The sequence below is a fragment of the Panicum virgatum genome, chromosome 4N (assembly GCF_016808335.1).
Source record: "Panicum virgatum strain AP13 chromosome 4N, P.virgatum_v5, whole genome shotgun sequence".
Lineage (NCBI taxonomy): Eukaryota > Viridiplantae > Streptophyta > Magnoliopsida > Poales > Poaceae > Panicum > Panicum virgatum.
The window spans coordinates 50,346,125-50,359,473 of NC_053148.1; the positions used below are offsets into that span (position 1 = coordinate 50,346,125).

General features: G+C 48.1%; 1 protein-coding gene across 2 annotated transcripts; it reads left to right on the forward strand.

The window, feature by feature from the left end:
* Window positions 1–4,841: 4,841 nt before the first annotated feature.
* Window positions 4,842–9,348, forward strand: LOC120668937. Of its 2 annotated transcripts, none has more exons than XM_039948753.1 (3): window positions 4,842–5,015; window positions 5,676–5,812; window positions 8,207–9,348. In XM_039948753.1, the coding sequence occupies exons 1-3, from the start codon at window positions 4,842–4,844 to the stop codon at window positions 8,907–8,909; spliced, it is 1,014 nt and encodes a 337-aa protein (XP_039804687.1). In that variant the 3' UTR covers window positions 8,910–9,348. The 2 variants fall into 2 exon arrangements, with proteins under 2 accessions (XP_039804687.1, XP_039804688.1); XM_039948754.1 differs by lacking the exon at window positions 4,842–5,015 and adding an exon at window positions 5,561–5,587.
* Window positions 9,349–13,349: the final 4,001 nt, after the last annotated feature.

The following is a 13,349-nucleotide window of genomic DNA, read 5'->3' on the forward strand; positions in this document are numbered from 1 at the left end:
GACTCAAAAACTAATTTGAAACTATCTCTACACAGTAGAGAGCCGCTGACTAAATTCTTCTTGATGGTGGGGACATGCTGCACGTTCTTCAGCTGCACGGTCTTCCCCGAAGTAAACTTCAGATTTACCGTACCAACACCAAGAACACGCGCATGTGATCCGTTCCCCATCAGCAAGGAGGAAGTCCCGCCGGTCTGGTAAGAAGAGAACAAAGAAGCATCAGCACAAACATGAATATTAGCACCAGTGTCAACCCACCACTCGGGTGAACCAAAGACTGAAAAAACAGTAGGTAATAAATTATCGTACCCCGAAGTTCCTCCAGGCTCGCTAATAACCATGTTGGCGGAGTCGTTGCCTTTGCGGTTCGGACACTTTGCAGCAAAGTGATCCGTACTAGCGCACACATAGCAAGCTCCCGTCTTCTTCTTCTTCTTAAAAGTGGTTGTCTTCTTAGTCTTTGGTTGGTTCTGCGGTGGCTTTTTCTTGTTCTTGTGGGAGTTGTTCTTCTGAACAAGATTGGCACTTGAAGCACTAACAACTCCTTTCCCACGTATGTCCTTTGCTCTTGCCTTCTCCTCAACATCAAGAGTCCCTATGAGTCCATCTATTGTGAACTCCTGTCTCTTGTGTTTTAGAGAAGTAGCAAAGTCCCTCCAAGAAGGTGGCAGCTTAGAGATTATACCTCCGGCCATAAACTTATTGGGTAACACACATGGGGACTCTTTGCTGCAATTTTTGAGATCTTTTGCTAGAGTATGTATTTCATGAGTCTGTTCCACTACAGAATGGTCTTCGACCATCCTGTACTCAAGGAACTGCTCCATGATATACAACTCACTCCCGGCGTCAGATACTCCATATTGAGCCTCAAGAGCATCCCACAATGCTTTGCCAGTTGGCAGCCGGATATAAGAATCCACCAGGTTATCACCGAGAACACTAATGATCAAGCCTCGAAAGAGGATATCAGCCTCATCGAACGCACTGTTCAGGCTTACCCTCTTTCACATGGATCACTCTCGATAGTGTTAACCACAGTATAAGCCGCTCTTGCCAACGTTTGTAATTTGAACCATCAAAAGGTGGTGGTTTGATTGATGCAGCAAAGCTAGATACCGAAAGCCTATTAACACAATTAGGTTTTTTGGATTGTTAGATATCTAGACAATTTTCGGTATATTTTAATTCCAAATATTAATATCAATTTCATGATATAGATGAGTGATAATGTGTGTACAAGATATGTGCATGTGTTCATGTTATTCTCACTAATAAGCATGAACAAAGAATTAAACCAGAGTAGGTTTAGTAAGTACCCCAAGGCGGGACCAGTGCCGGAGGCACCGGTTGCGCCGTTACCAGCTGGAATAGACATGCTATTCGACTGGTCTTGCTCGAAATAGCCGAACTATGTCGATGCAGGAAGATGTTCGCAGTGCAGTCCCACGAACGGTTACGCCGGGAAGTAGACGAAGTAGTCAGTTCGCACGAGCGGTTACGCCGGAAAGTAGACGAAGGAGTCGTTCAGGGAGCAAGCAGTCGCGTCAAGACGCTCCCCAAAAACCTAATTGCCCGCGTCCCGTGCAGGACCTTTACTGCAAAACATCCTTCTCATCCTTCTCATCTCAGCACATCACGTCGCACCGCACCAGCACCTGCACGTCACGTCCGCGCACCGCCCGTCCGGCTGCGCCGCGCCGCCTCGTCTCGGCCACGGCCCGGCGAGGCGAGCGAGCGCGCGCGCGTGTGGTTCACCATCCTCCTCTTACCGGCTTCACAAGTGGTGTACACGAAGTCCACCTTTTAAGTCGGTTGAGATCCTCCTCAATTCCCGGTACGGAATTAAGCATTGATTCCCTAGTATTAATAGTGGGCTTTAAATTCTTTTAATGCTTTAGAAGTAATGGGCCAAGCCCATTACTCCAACAAAAGGGGATCTATTCTTTGTCAAACAGCGAGTAGAGTACGTACTGGATAGAGAGGACACTGCTGTATCATTGAACTAAACGAATTACTGAGTGAGGTGTTCCAGTTTTTTTAGAAAGAAGCACTCTGTGTATAGGGCTGTATCCATGATTGATAGGCATAACTGTACATACGTACAAATTAAAGCGATCAGAATTCCCAGAAGCCCATATGACATGACTAAGGGGGTGTTTAGAAACAGGGACTTCAAAAAAGTCCCAGGGACTTTTTAGTATTTAGAAGTATTAAATAAATATTAATTATAAAACTAACTGCAGAACCCTGGGGCTAAACTGCGAGACGAATCTAATGATGTATCTTAAATTATGATTATCGAATGGTTACTGTAGCATCACTGTAGCCAATCATCGATTAATTAGGCTCATTAGATTCGTCTCGCGAAAAAGCACTCAGCTGTCAAAAAACATTTATAAACAGATTTTATTTAATAATATAAAATAGTAAGATTCTTTTTGATGTGATAGGGACTTTTGGAAAAAGTCGTGGAGCCAAACAGGCCCTAACTGAACTTAGTAGATGTTTATGTTTAGTAGGCTAGCAGCTGTGCTGCTAAGGCAAGGGAAGTGGCCATGCATGAACAAGCTGCTAAGGCAGTTTAATTCTGTTCTGTGAAAATAATTAATTTTTCCCTGAAAATATTGTCCGTATCTGTATTTCAAATTGACTGAAAAGCATAGAGCATCATTTGAATTTCTGATAATCTCTTCCAGATTTCATCATTAATTGAAATCCGGAACACTGAAGGAATCAAAAGGCAGCCCTGGTCAAGGTAAGAGCAACTCGTCTCGTTCTCATATACACATACTCCCTCCATCCCAAATTATTAGTCATTTTATTTTTTTCTAAATACATAGATTTTACTATGCACCGAGATATATATTATCTAGATGCATAGTAAAATCTATATATATATAGAAAAACAAAAATGACTATATGTCTAGATGCATAGTAAAATATGTATATTTAAAACGACAAATAATTTGGGAATAGATGCAGGCAGAGTCAACTGGTGCTGCCTGCTTCAGTTGCACCACACGGTTCGTATTCTTTTTCTTTTTGTATTAGTATTCTATATATAAGAAGAATGAAAAAAGATGTGGCCGGAAGCATGCCGACTGCGGAACCGGAAAATGTGCACCACCAGTTCATCTGTTTTTGTCGACATGACAATGGAAGGAAGCGATCATCTGGTACAAATACATTCTGCAATTCACATCTGTCCATTATAGGATACTGTATGTATGCAATTATTATTGAAAAATACAGTATATATACTTGAGCAAGAGTGTAAAAGATAGAGGGCAGAGCCTCCTGTGCGGAGGAACTCGGTGCCACTAGGATATTTTATTGGTGAAAAAGTTTGGATTCTAATACTGTAGCATATTTCGTTGTTATTTGGTAATTAACATCTAACTATGAACTAATTAGGTTTAAAAGATTCGTCCGCTATGAATTAGTAGTTACATTTCTTTTTAGTGTATTTAATGATTCAGATTCGATGTGACGGACCTTTGCTTTTTTTTTTTTGGTAACTGGAGTCAATCTGTAATATTGCAGAGGAGCCGGTTTGTGGTAGAGGAGCCTGTATTGCGTGTATCACCGTAACCACGTGGCTGTACCGCGTAAAGTACAATCAAATGAATAGTTTTCTTTTTTTTTCTTTTCCCTCCTCTGACTTTTTCTAGCTTTGCTTCCTTCCATTTTGGCAGGCAGGTAGGCCGTAGGTAGGCAGGCAGCCACCAGCAGGGTTCACCTTTTTGTTTTTTTACTGAATCCCGCCAACTGCCGGAAACGAAATTTCGGCCGAAATTTCGCCGAAATTCGCTAATTCCGAACGGAAAGAGAATTCAAAATAAAAAAACGAAATTTCGGTGAATTCCGACCGAAATTTCAGTGATTTCGACCGAAATTCGGTGATTTCCGACCGGAAAATGATGTCAGTTGTGATTTTCTTACTGTTCCCGAGGTCAAATGAAAAACTTTTTAATACCAACTTTGTTCATTTTTTCGAGATCTACAACTTTTGTTTCAGAAACTTTTTCATTTGAGCAATGATTTGAAAGTTATTTAATTATTTCAAAAACTACCAATTAAAAGTCTTGTCATTTCATGTGACAACTTTCATTTTCTCTCTTAGGCCTCAACTAGACTTTTATAATTTTTGTTATTGCGGATATGCCTATAAAATTTCAGAGATATTGGTTGATCTAATTGAAAATTGTTTTAAATCCGGGACAAACATGATTTGAATTGGTTATCAATTCATGTGACAGTGTTTGAAATTTTTTTTGGATTTAATTTATATAGAGAATTGTTAAAGCATTCTGAAAGGTGTGCTTTCCTACTTCGTTAACTCTCATGCCAACTTAAATTCTACCTCATTAGACTACAAATAACCTTGTTTTTTAACTAAAATACAATTTTAGCTTAGCAAATGATCTTAGATTTGAGTGTGTTCTAGTCCTATTTGCTCAGAAGAACACCTAGTTTTTTATCATATTTTTTCCGAATTTTTTATAAATATTTTTGAATTTTTAAATTTAAAAATAAATAGCGTAAAGTATCGAAATTTCACTTCCCGACTACTAGCGGAAACGAAATTTTCACCGAAATTTCGGCGAAATTTCGCCGAAAAGGTAAACCCTGGCCACCGGGCACCAGCGGCAGAAGCTCCCTCCAACACAAGGAAAAAAAAGGCAGACTAGACTCGCCTTTCCTCCTCCCTCCACCGACCGCCCCGCAGCAAAGCAAAGCAACCTTCTCCACCGGCGACCATTTTCCCCGGATTCCCTGCCAAACTCGTTCGAGATCTGCCCATCGAATCCACCCCTCTCCTCACCCGCGATTTGCCCATGGGCATCTCTCACCCTCTCTCTGACGAGTACGACGCCCTCCGCGCCGCCGTCCTCTCGCCGGAGAGGACGCCTCCCTCGTCCCCGCCGCCGCCGCCCCATCACCACTGCCTGGAGCACGAGGTTTCCAGGATGGATACGCTCGCCGGCATCGCCATCAAGTACGGCGTCGAGGTAGTAATCAACCGCCTTCCCTCTCTCATGGCTTTGCCGCTTTGGTTGGTTGGTAACTTCAATCTTGGTGGTGGTGGGTAAAGCTTGACGTTTCCCCTTTAACTTTAGAGTAGCTGACGTGTGGGACCGGGCCCACGCGTCAGTGACTAGGGGCAACGTCAGGGGAGTCTCACCCAAAGCGGGTATCTTGGGATGCCCCTCCCTGTTAAATGGAAGAGGAATATATGGAGAGGAGAGGTGATGCTGTTGGCCAAAACTTCATCTTTTCTTCTTTCTCAACACAAGGAATGCCCCTTCTATCTCTATCACTGGGCTGCGTCACAAACTTGAAAAGCAAACTGAATGGTGGTTTCTGACTCTGTGCCTCCACCCTTGGCAAATGTGTCTCTGTGACAACTAATGAACTTAGAAGATCCAAACTTCTTTATTTACGGGTGGTAAAGTCACGGGCAATGTGATGCGCAACTTTGGGACTTCTACAGAGTTGGTGACGACAGTGACATTGAGTATTTGCTTTCCCAGATTTCTGGATGCATGCATAATTAGAGTGATATGTCTTTATGTTTATCTGTGTAATAACTCTTATTTCCTTGTATATATCGAACATTATGACCCTTTGAGTTGCTGAATTGATATTTATGTTTTTTTTCCTCCGTGCAGATATCGGACATTAAGAGGGCAAATGGTCTGGTCACTGATAGCCAGATGTTTGCACACAAAACATTGCTCATACCTCTACCAGGAAGGCCCATGCCAGCTGTTGTAAGATTGAGTGGTTCTGGTCAAAGAATTAAAAGGTAGACATCCCATCTTGCGTGCTGCCTGTGTTTCCTATTCGCTTTGTGTCATCCAGTCTTATTTGGGTTTTGAATTTGTTGTGGAGAAAGCACAATCTATGTTTTCACCAGACCTCAGTGCTGGCAATCTGGCGGCATTGAACTGCCAATCTGTTACAATATAAGATCGAGTCATTTACCTAAACTACTCACAGCTTAGCCTCCCTTGCTTAATTGCTGACCTGTCATGAAACTGCAAGTGCATTTTGACCATTTTTTGTGAGTAGATAACCATACACAAGATATCCCTATGGAAAGAAGCACACAAATGAGAAAAAAACTTTATTATGGCATCTACATATTATTTTTTGGGGTTAATTGGATCCATACCATTATAATTTCGCAACTTCTGAGTTATACCATTACAATTTACCTATTCCAAACGATGCCATTACAATTCGTTTGTACCCTCAAACATGCCATTTTCTACGTTTTCAATGACCTTGGGCCCACGAGCAGACGTCCGTATTATGGTATAGACCAAAATGCCCCTGTTGTAATCCTCTCTCTCCACTCACTGACATCGAGACCCCACATGTCATCCCCTTCCTCCGTCCATTCTTCTCCTTCCTCTGCTCTTCTTCATCCCAACGCCGGCGAGCAACAGCCCGGTTCTTCTTCCACCTCGGTGGCCGCGGCCGCCCGGACGCCTCCGACCCTGCCCCAAAACCTTTCAGAACTCCTGCCCTTGGCATCCTCCAGAGCTCCACCCCCGCGCCCTCCCCTCCTGGCTCCGATGGCCGCCACCGCCGACCATGCCGCACTGCGCCCGGAGGACGCACCGGGCTCCGGCTCCGACGCCGGGGAGTGCGAGATGCGAGATTTGGAGGAGCTCCTCTCCAAGCTCAACCCCATGGCCGAGGAGTTCGTCCCGCCCTCCCTCGCCACCTCCGTTGCCGGTGCCGGCGGCCCGGGCGCCACCGACCTCGCGCCCGTGCCCGCGCTGCTCTCCCCCGCCGCCTACCGGTACTACCACGCCAAGGCCACCGCGGCCAGGGGAGCCCTCGCCGGCGCGGTGACATGCAGGCCCCACACCATCTTCTTCCTCCTTCCTCTCCAACCGACCTGCCCATCCCCAACCTCGCCTGCTGTTCCTTTGGCCCCATCTGGCATCCGCAACCTCGCTGTCGCGCCTGCCCTCCGCCGACTACCCTCTGCCCAGATTCTCTTGCGCCACCTTCTGTTGACTCCCCAGCGCCAAGATCCTCGTGCGCAGGCTCCTACTTCGGGAACGCACGGCGTCCGCCTCCTCTGGCGACTGGCGGGCTCCTACCTTGCATCCTGTGCCGGGCCACGGGGAGCTGGGAGCGCGAACCCCTCCACACGATACTGACGAGGCCCATCTGATGGCAAAAGGATCCAAGCACAGCATCCGCTCCGACCTGCAGTTCAATGCTTGCTAGTATTAGATGTCTAATCCAGCTCCACCTAACTTGAATCCACCTCCGGTTGAGGTCTGGCTACCGCAAATTGACCTCCGGCCGAGCTCTGGCAGGTGAGCGGGTGGACGGGGTCGCGCAGCCGACCGGCGGCCGAGCGGGCAGGCGGGGTCGCACGGCCGGCGGGCAAGCGAAGGGCGGGGGCGTGTGGCCAGCCGGCTCCGGCGGGTCCGCGCGGCGGGCGGGCGGGCGGCAGCTGAGCGAGCACGTGGGGACATGCGGCCGGCGAGCTGAGCTCCGACTGCCGCGAATCGAGCTCCAGCGAGCTCCGACGTGCTGCGATGTTTGGGACGACAACGACTTCGATGCCGGGCTGTTCGTGGCCGCGAAGGCGGCGTGCCAGATGTGAAGCTCGACGGCGCCGGTGCCTCGATGGTATGGCTGTGCTGCTTGCCGCTGTGCTATCCGGGAGCGCGGTGCAGGAGCACGCGGCGCTGGCGATGGCGCAGCTCCTCCAGGCCGCCCCGGGGCTCGCCGGTGTTGGTGGAGACTCGCGCGGCGCCTGCTCCAACGGCCGCCGTCTTCTCCACCTCCGACGACATGGCCGGGGCGCGCGCACAGGGCCGGGGGTGGAGGGCGGCGACAGCGGCTAGGGAAGAAAGGAAAGAAGAAGAAGCTGACATGTGGGGCCCATAAGTAAGTGAGTGGAGGGTGGAGAGGTAGCAGGGGCATTTTGGTCTATACAAAAATACTAGAGCCTGCACGTGGGCCTATGAGAATCAAATACGTATAAAATGACATGTCTCAAGCAAATAACGAATTGTAATGGCATATCTCCAAATAGGTGAATTGTAATGGTAGATCGGTGAACTTGAAAAATTATAATGGCATGGATCCAATTAACCCTATTTTTTGTTGTTGAGGTGATACACAATACATTTGTGCATTTTGAACTTAATTTTCTGTGGTTCTGCAGAGCATGGGCTCCAAACCATCAGCAAAACAGAGACACCGTTGATTCACTAGATTCATCAAATTGTGGTCAGAAGGGGGCGTCGCCTGCAATGAGTACCTTGCAGAGATACTATGGCCTATCATCTCAGAAAGGAAGTGCCATGGATTGCAGCACTGAAATGTCTGTGTACCGTAAGGGTGGTTTCCAGAGTAATCTCAGTGAAACATTGCTGAGTTCTTCTGCAGCTCCAGGCACAAATGGTATGGATGGAAGCTGGGAGTATGAAGAGTCAGTTAACAGGTTTTCATCAGCGAACGGTGCCAATGGGAACAAGAGCAACGGGGTACCCAAACCCAGGCAAGATGCTTCTATGCGTCGTCGGCAGAAAGCGGAAGCAGAATCTAACACAACTGATACCCAGGATGATTTTCTAGCAGACCCAATTAAGGCAATTAAGTGTTTGTTGCCCCGGCCAATATCTAGTATCCGTCTAAACATGGATACAGGCAGCCCAGATTCCAGCCAGAAGAGCAGCATTTCGTTTCTTAATTTTAATGGGTTCAAATCTGTGAGGAAGTCGCCAAGCGCACCCAGCTTTGCAGATGCAGAAAATGGGGTGTCTAGCTCGACATGGACCTTCAAGCATGAGTCCTTCACCCGGCCGTTACTCGATGGCCTGCCAAAACCGGTGTCTGGTCGGAGGATGAAAACTGCCTTGGACTGAACGACTTAAGGTCAGCAATGCTGCGGATTTTTCTGGCATGGTTACTAGACTACAGTGGATCAACAATTGGAAGAGGAGGTGACTTGGTAGAGCATGTGTCTTCCGTGCCAGTGGTCTGTGCTCGTTTTGGGAGGATGGTCACAGTGCAGATTATGGGATCTGAGTTGCAGTTGCCTTGTGTTCCTTGCTGCTGTTTACCACTCTTTGCCTCTCCGTTGGATAAAATTGTCCAGCGCATTACTGGATCATCATCTATCAGTGCCATGGAAGCGATGTGATGGCTCTAGTATGTATGAGGATGATCCATCCATCATCTTCTTGTAGTATGTACCTTGGTCTGTAGCTTGGAACCTGCGTGTATGATGCTGTGTTGGTGGAATCAATAGATAGATTGATGATTCTGTTTTCAGTACTACCTATGTGTGCTGTTTCTTTAGTATCTTGATGTGCGTTATGTGATGCCCAGGGACGGAATGTTGTTGCTGTTTGTATGATGCATGCCATGGCACGGAGCTGTAGTGCAGTTACTAGCCATGGCAGATGATTCGATGAAGCTTCTAGAACTACTTCCATCCATCTATTGATCCAGAAAAAGAACACTCACGCACAAACCGTGCAGTAGTACTGTAGCTTGATCTTGATGCACGGGAGCCAGCCAGGCAGGGAGGACAAACACGCGTGCAACAGATGTCAAGGCAACCAACGGTAGAGAGTGATGGGCATGGACATGGTAACTACTCTACCAACCAAGCAATTGCTGGCTGCCTGGCTTGCTGTGCAATGCAGTGACAAGCAGGCGTTGCTTTCCTTCCTTCCATCACCTACTGCAGTTTCTTCAGCTTTCCTCATACAGTATATTGTTGTGTTTCATCTGTGTAACAGCAGCCTCGCGGACAGTCCGCGCGGGGCCGGCGGACAGTCCGCCAGGCATCGCCAGATATTTATCTGGATGGGTGTGGGACCCACTCGTCATTTCTCTCTTCCTCCTCCCTCCGTCCCGAAATGAGTGGGGCTCGACCGCTCGCCTCGACGTCACCCCTCTCCTCGATCTCCCTCCTCTGGCCACCAAGCCTTGATTCCTCGTGCGGGAACCTTCCTCGGCACCTCCTCCACCTTCCTAAACCCCTAGACCGGCTTCTTACGGTCGGAATCGCCCCCGCCACCGCCGGACACCATGGGAGGCGCTTGAAGCTTGCTCCACCGTCGATCCGTCTCTTCGGTCGTCCTCCACTCGAACTGACCGCGGGAATGGATTCGTGGTGAGTTCCTTGTGCTTTCCGGTCTTTTTCCCTTTCCGTGGTGTGTCGACGGCGCCGGTGAACAGCCGCCGCCGTTGCCGCCGCCCCTGCAGCCGCCTGTGGCGAGGGTCAGAAGCTAGGTATCGCGGACGATCCGCCTGGGAGGCGCGGACAGTCTGCCGGTCAGGTTAGGTTTCGTCCAGAGACGATGCTGTCTCTGGTGGTTAGTAGGATTTAACTGCGGACAGTCCGCTATAGGGGAGCGGACGGTCCGCCGTCAAACTTAAGGTTTGTCCAGAGACGATGTCTCTGGTGGGGGTTCGCAGGATTTAACTGCGGACGGTCCGCCACTTGGGCGCGGACAGTCCGCAGTAGAGTTTAGAAAATGTTCCAGAGGCGTTGTTGTCTCTGGTGGGCTGGCACAGGTGTACTGCGGACGGTCCGCTAAGGGTGAGCGGACAGTCCGCCGTATAAATTGAAGTTTGTCCAGAGAGGTGTTTGGATCTGGTGGGTCGGTAGAATAGTAGGGCGGACGGTCCGCCCCACTGGGGCGCGGACAGTCCGCAGGGTATTCCAGTTAAAGTAAAATAGTTACATCTTTGGGCTGCACTCATTTACTTCATATGCATACGTGTAGCATCCGCAGCTGAGGGCGCCGTATTTGAGGTGATCGCGGCACCGCAGGAGCAGCCGACGCGAGCCCAAGAGGAGAGGTGTGAGCACCCGGCCCAAGGCCCGTCTGACCCCAGTTCTGAGCAGCAGACGCAAGGCAAGCCCCGGAGCACAACCTATTAATTTAAATTATGACATCTATATATATATATCTATTACTTGTGCATTACGTATAGAAATTGATTGAAACCCTAGTTGCATGATCTTTATGTTTCCTTGTGTTTATACTAGTGTGATAGGACGATAGTAATGCTATGCTTAAGAGTTCTCGGTAGAAGTCGAGTGACTTTTTATCACTCGCGAGATATAGGATATATAGAAGTCGAGTAATATCCAGTTACTCGCGAGATATAGGTTATGTCCACTGATATTAGTACCTGAGTTATTGAAATGGAGATGTGAGACCGGGCGGGGATGATGTATAGGTATGGCCGCAGGGCAGGGTTCCTGTGTGCCTTAGCCCCGTCTGAGTCGAATAAGGACCGGTCGTTGTCGCCAGTGCTGATCGGGGATTGAATTGTACTAACCGCATGCCGGGAGTAGGAGGTAGTCGAAACCGGTAAGCCGAGTACTGCCTTGCTTCGAAAGTACAGAACTTCTACCCACCCCTTAGGGCGAGTCGAGTGGCCGTGGAGAATCGGGATGCATATGTTTACTTTTGGTGGTCTCTCGTAGGGCTCGGCTAACTATATGCAGGTGGGGCGGTTCTGTAGTTCGAGGCAGGGAGGGGAATGGTTGGCATGTATAGTCCGACGGGGCAAATGCGTGCCGTGTTGGTTAGGTCCACCTTGCAAGGTTAAATCGGATCGATTCGCCGTATCTCGCGGTTATGAGGGCTTTGATCTCTTTGCTGCATCGTAGCAAAATGTTAGAATGAGAGTTATGTATAGTATATAAAATATTGAGCACATTGGATTATTTTTGCTTGCCTCACCATGATTGCTATAGTGAGTCTATGCAAATAATAGATGAGAGTAAATTTATATGGAACCTGGAGCTAAAATAATGAAAATAAGGAATAACTGTAGTTGCTGTTTTTCTGCCAAATAACCACCAGCCAAAAGCCTTGCATGTCTAGATATGTGGGATAAGTTATACCCACTGGTCGGGTAAGCCTCGCTGAGTATTAGTATACTCAAGGTTTGTTGCCACCATTATTTCAGGGCATGCAGACGTAGACTTCTGTCCCTGCTGCGCCAAGTTCATCCGTCGGGATGCTAAGGGATGAGAAGTTGTGGAGCTAGACGTTTAGTTAGGGATCTCCCTAGGGCACACTTTTGGTAGTTGTAGGCTCTTTCCTCTAGTTAAACCCGGATCCCAGTAGTGCAAAGTTTGTAAATTATGTGTTTATTTAAACTTGGTTTGTAAAATTTAAGGTAAAGTTTTATGTATATCTGTTGTATTTCCAAAGGAGTGTTGTGCTTGTACCATCTGTGCCCACCTTCGCGTGGGACTATCGGTGATGTTTCGATCGGGACGTGGGTTGAGAAAGTATCGCCAAATTAAGCCGTTAAGCTAATCAGTCCGATGTGTTCAAATGACGGCCATTACGCTTAATTAGAGTTTTAATTCGGCGGTTCCGTCACAGCTGGTATCAGAGCTGAAACGCACCGAGGATGGTACAGGCATGACTAATTTCAAGTTTTTCCAAAATTATAAAAATGAATTTTTGCGTAGGGCGAGCATGCATCATATTTATGTAGTGTTTTGGGATTTTTCCCTAGGAAATTGATAGAGGCGTGAGTTTATGGCCCTAAGGACTTTTTGTAGATGAAGTTCGGGTCGTAAGGTTTCATAGACTTGTCGTGAAACGTTACAGAAGTGTCGTCTGCCGGGCCGAAGACAGTGTCTGGTAGCTTAAATTGTGTTCAGCGGACAGTCCGGTCAGGACCCGCGGACGGTCCGCCGGCTATTGAGGAGAAACATGCAGAACCATCTGAAACGGAGTTGTGTTGCCATTATGTGAAGCGGACGGTCCGCATAAGCTCAGCGGACGGTCCGGTTACCTGGATTTTCGGTAAAGCGGACGGTTCGCCCATGTACTGCGGACGGTCTGCCATACCATTTTCGGCTGGACCAGGGCAGATCAGTCAGACGGACCGGTTGCGCCGATCGATCGCCTAGCCCCGCCTGCAAGCATTACTCAGAATTGTTTTGAGGCTCTACATTCTGCATTGTGCCATGAATAGAAAGGATTAGTTACTATCGGTTTTGTCTTAATTTATTTGAATGATAGAACTAACCTCGTCATGGTTGAATGCAGAATGGGAGAACCACCGAACCCTCCTAAGTTGGCCCAGGCCATTGCGGTCATGCTCACCGGGCGCGACGAGCAGACCGCACTCCTCCGTGAGCTTGTGCAGCAGGGCAGAGCGCCGCGGCCTGAGCCTCACCACCAGCCACCAGTTCCTGGGGACCCAGCCGTCGCTGTTTCACAAGGCTGACGAGCCGTTGGAGGCCGACAGCTGGCTTAAGACCATAGAGTCCAAGTTCACGTTGTACCCCTACAATGACAATGACAAGGCGTCAT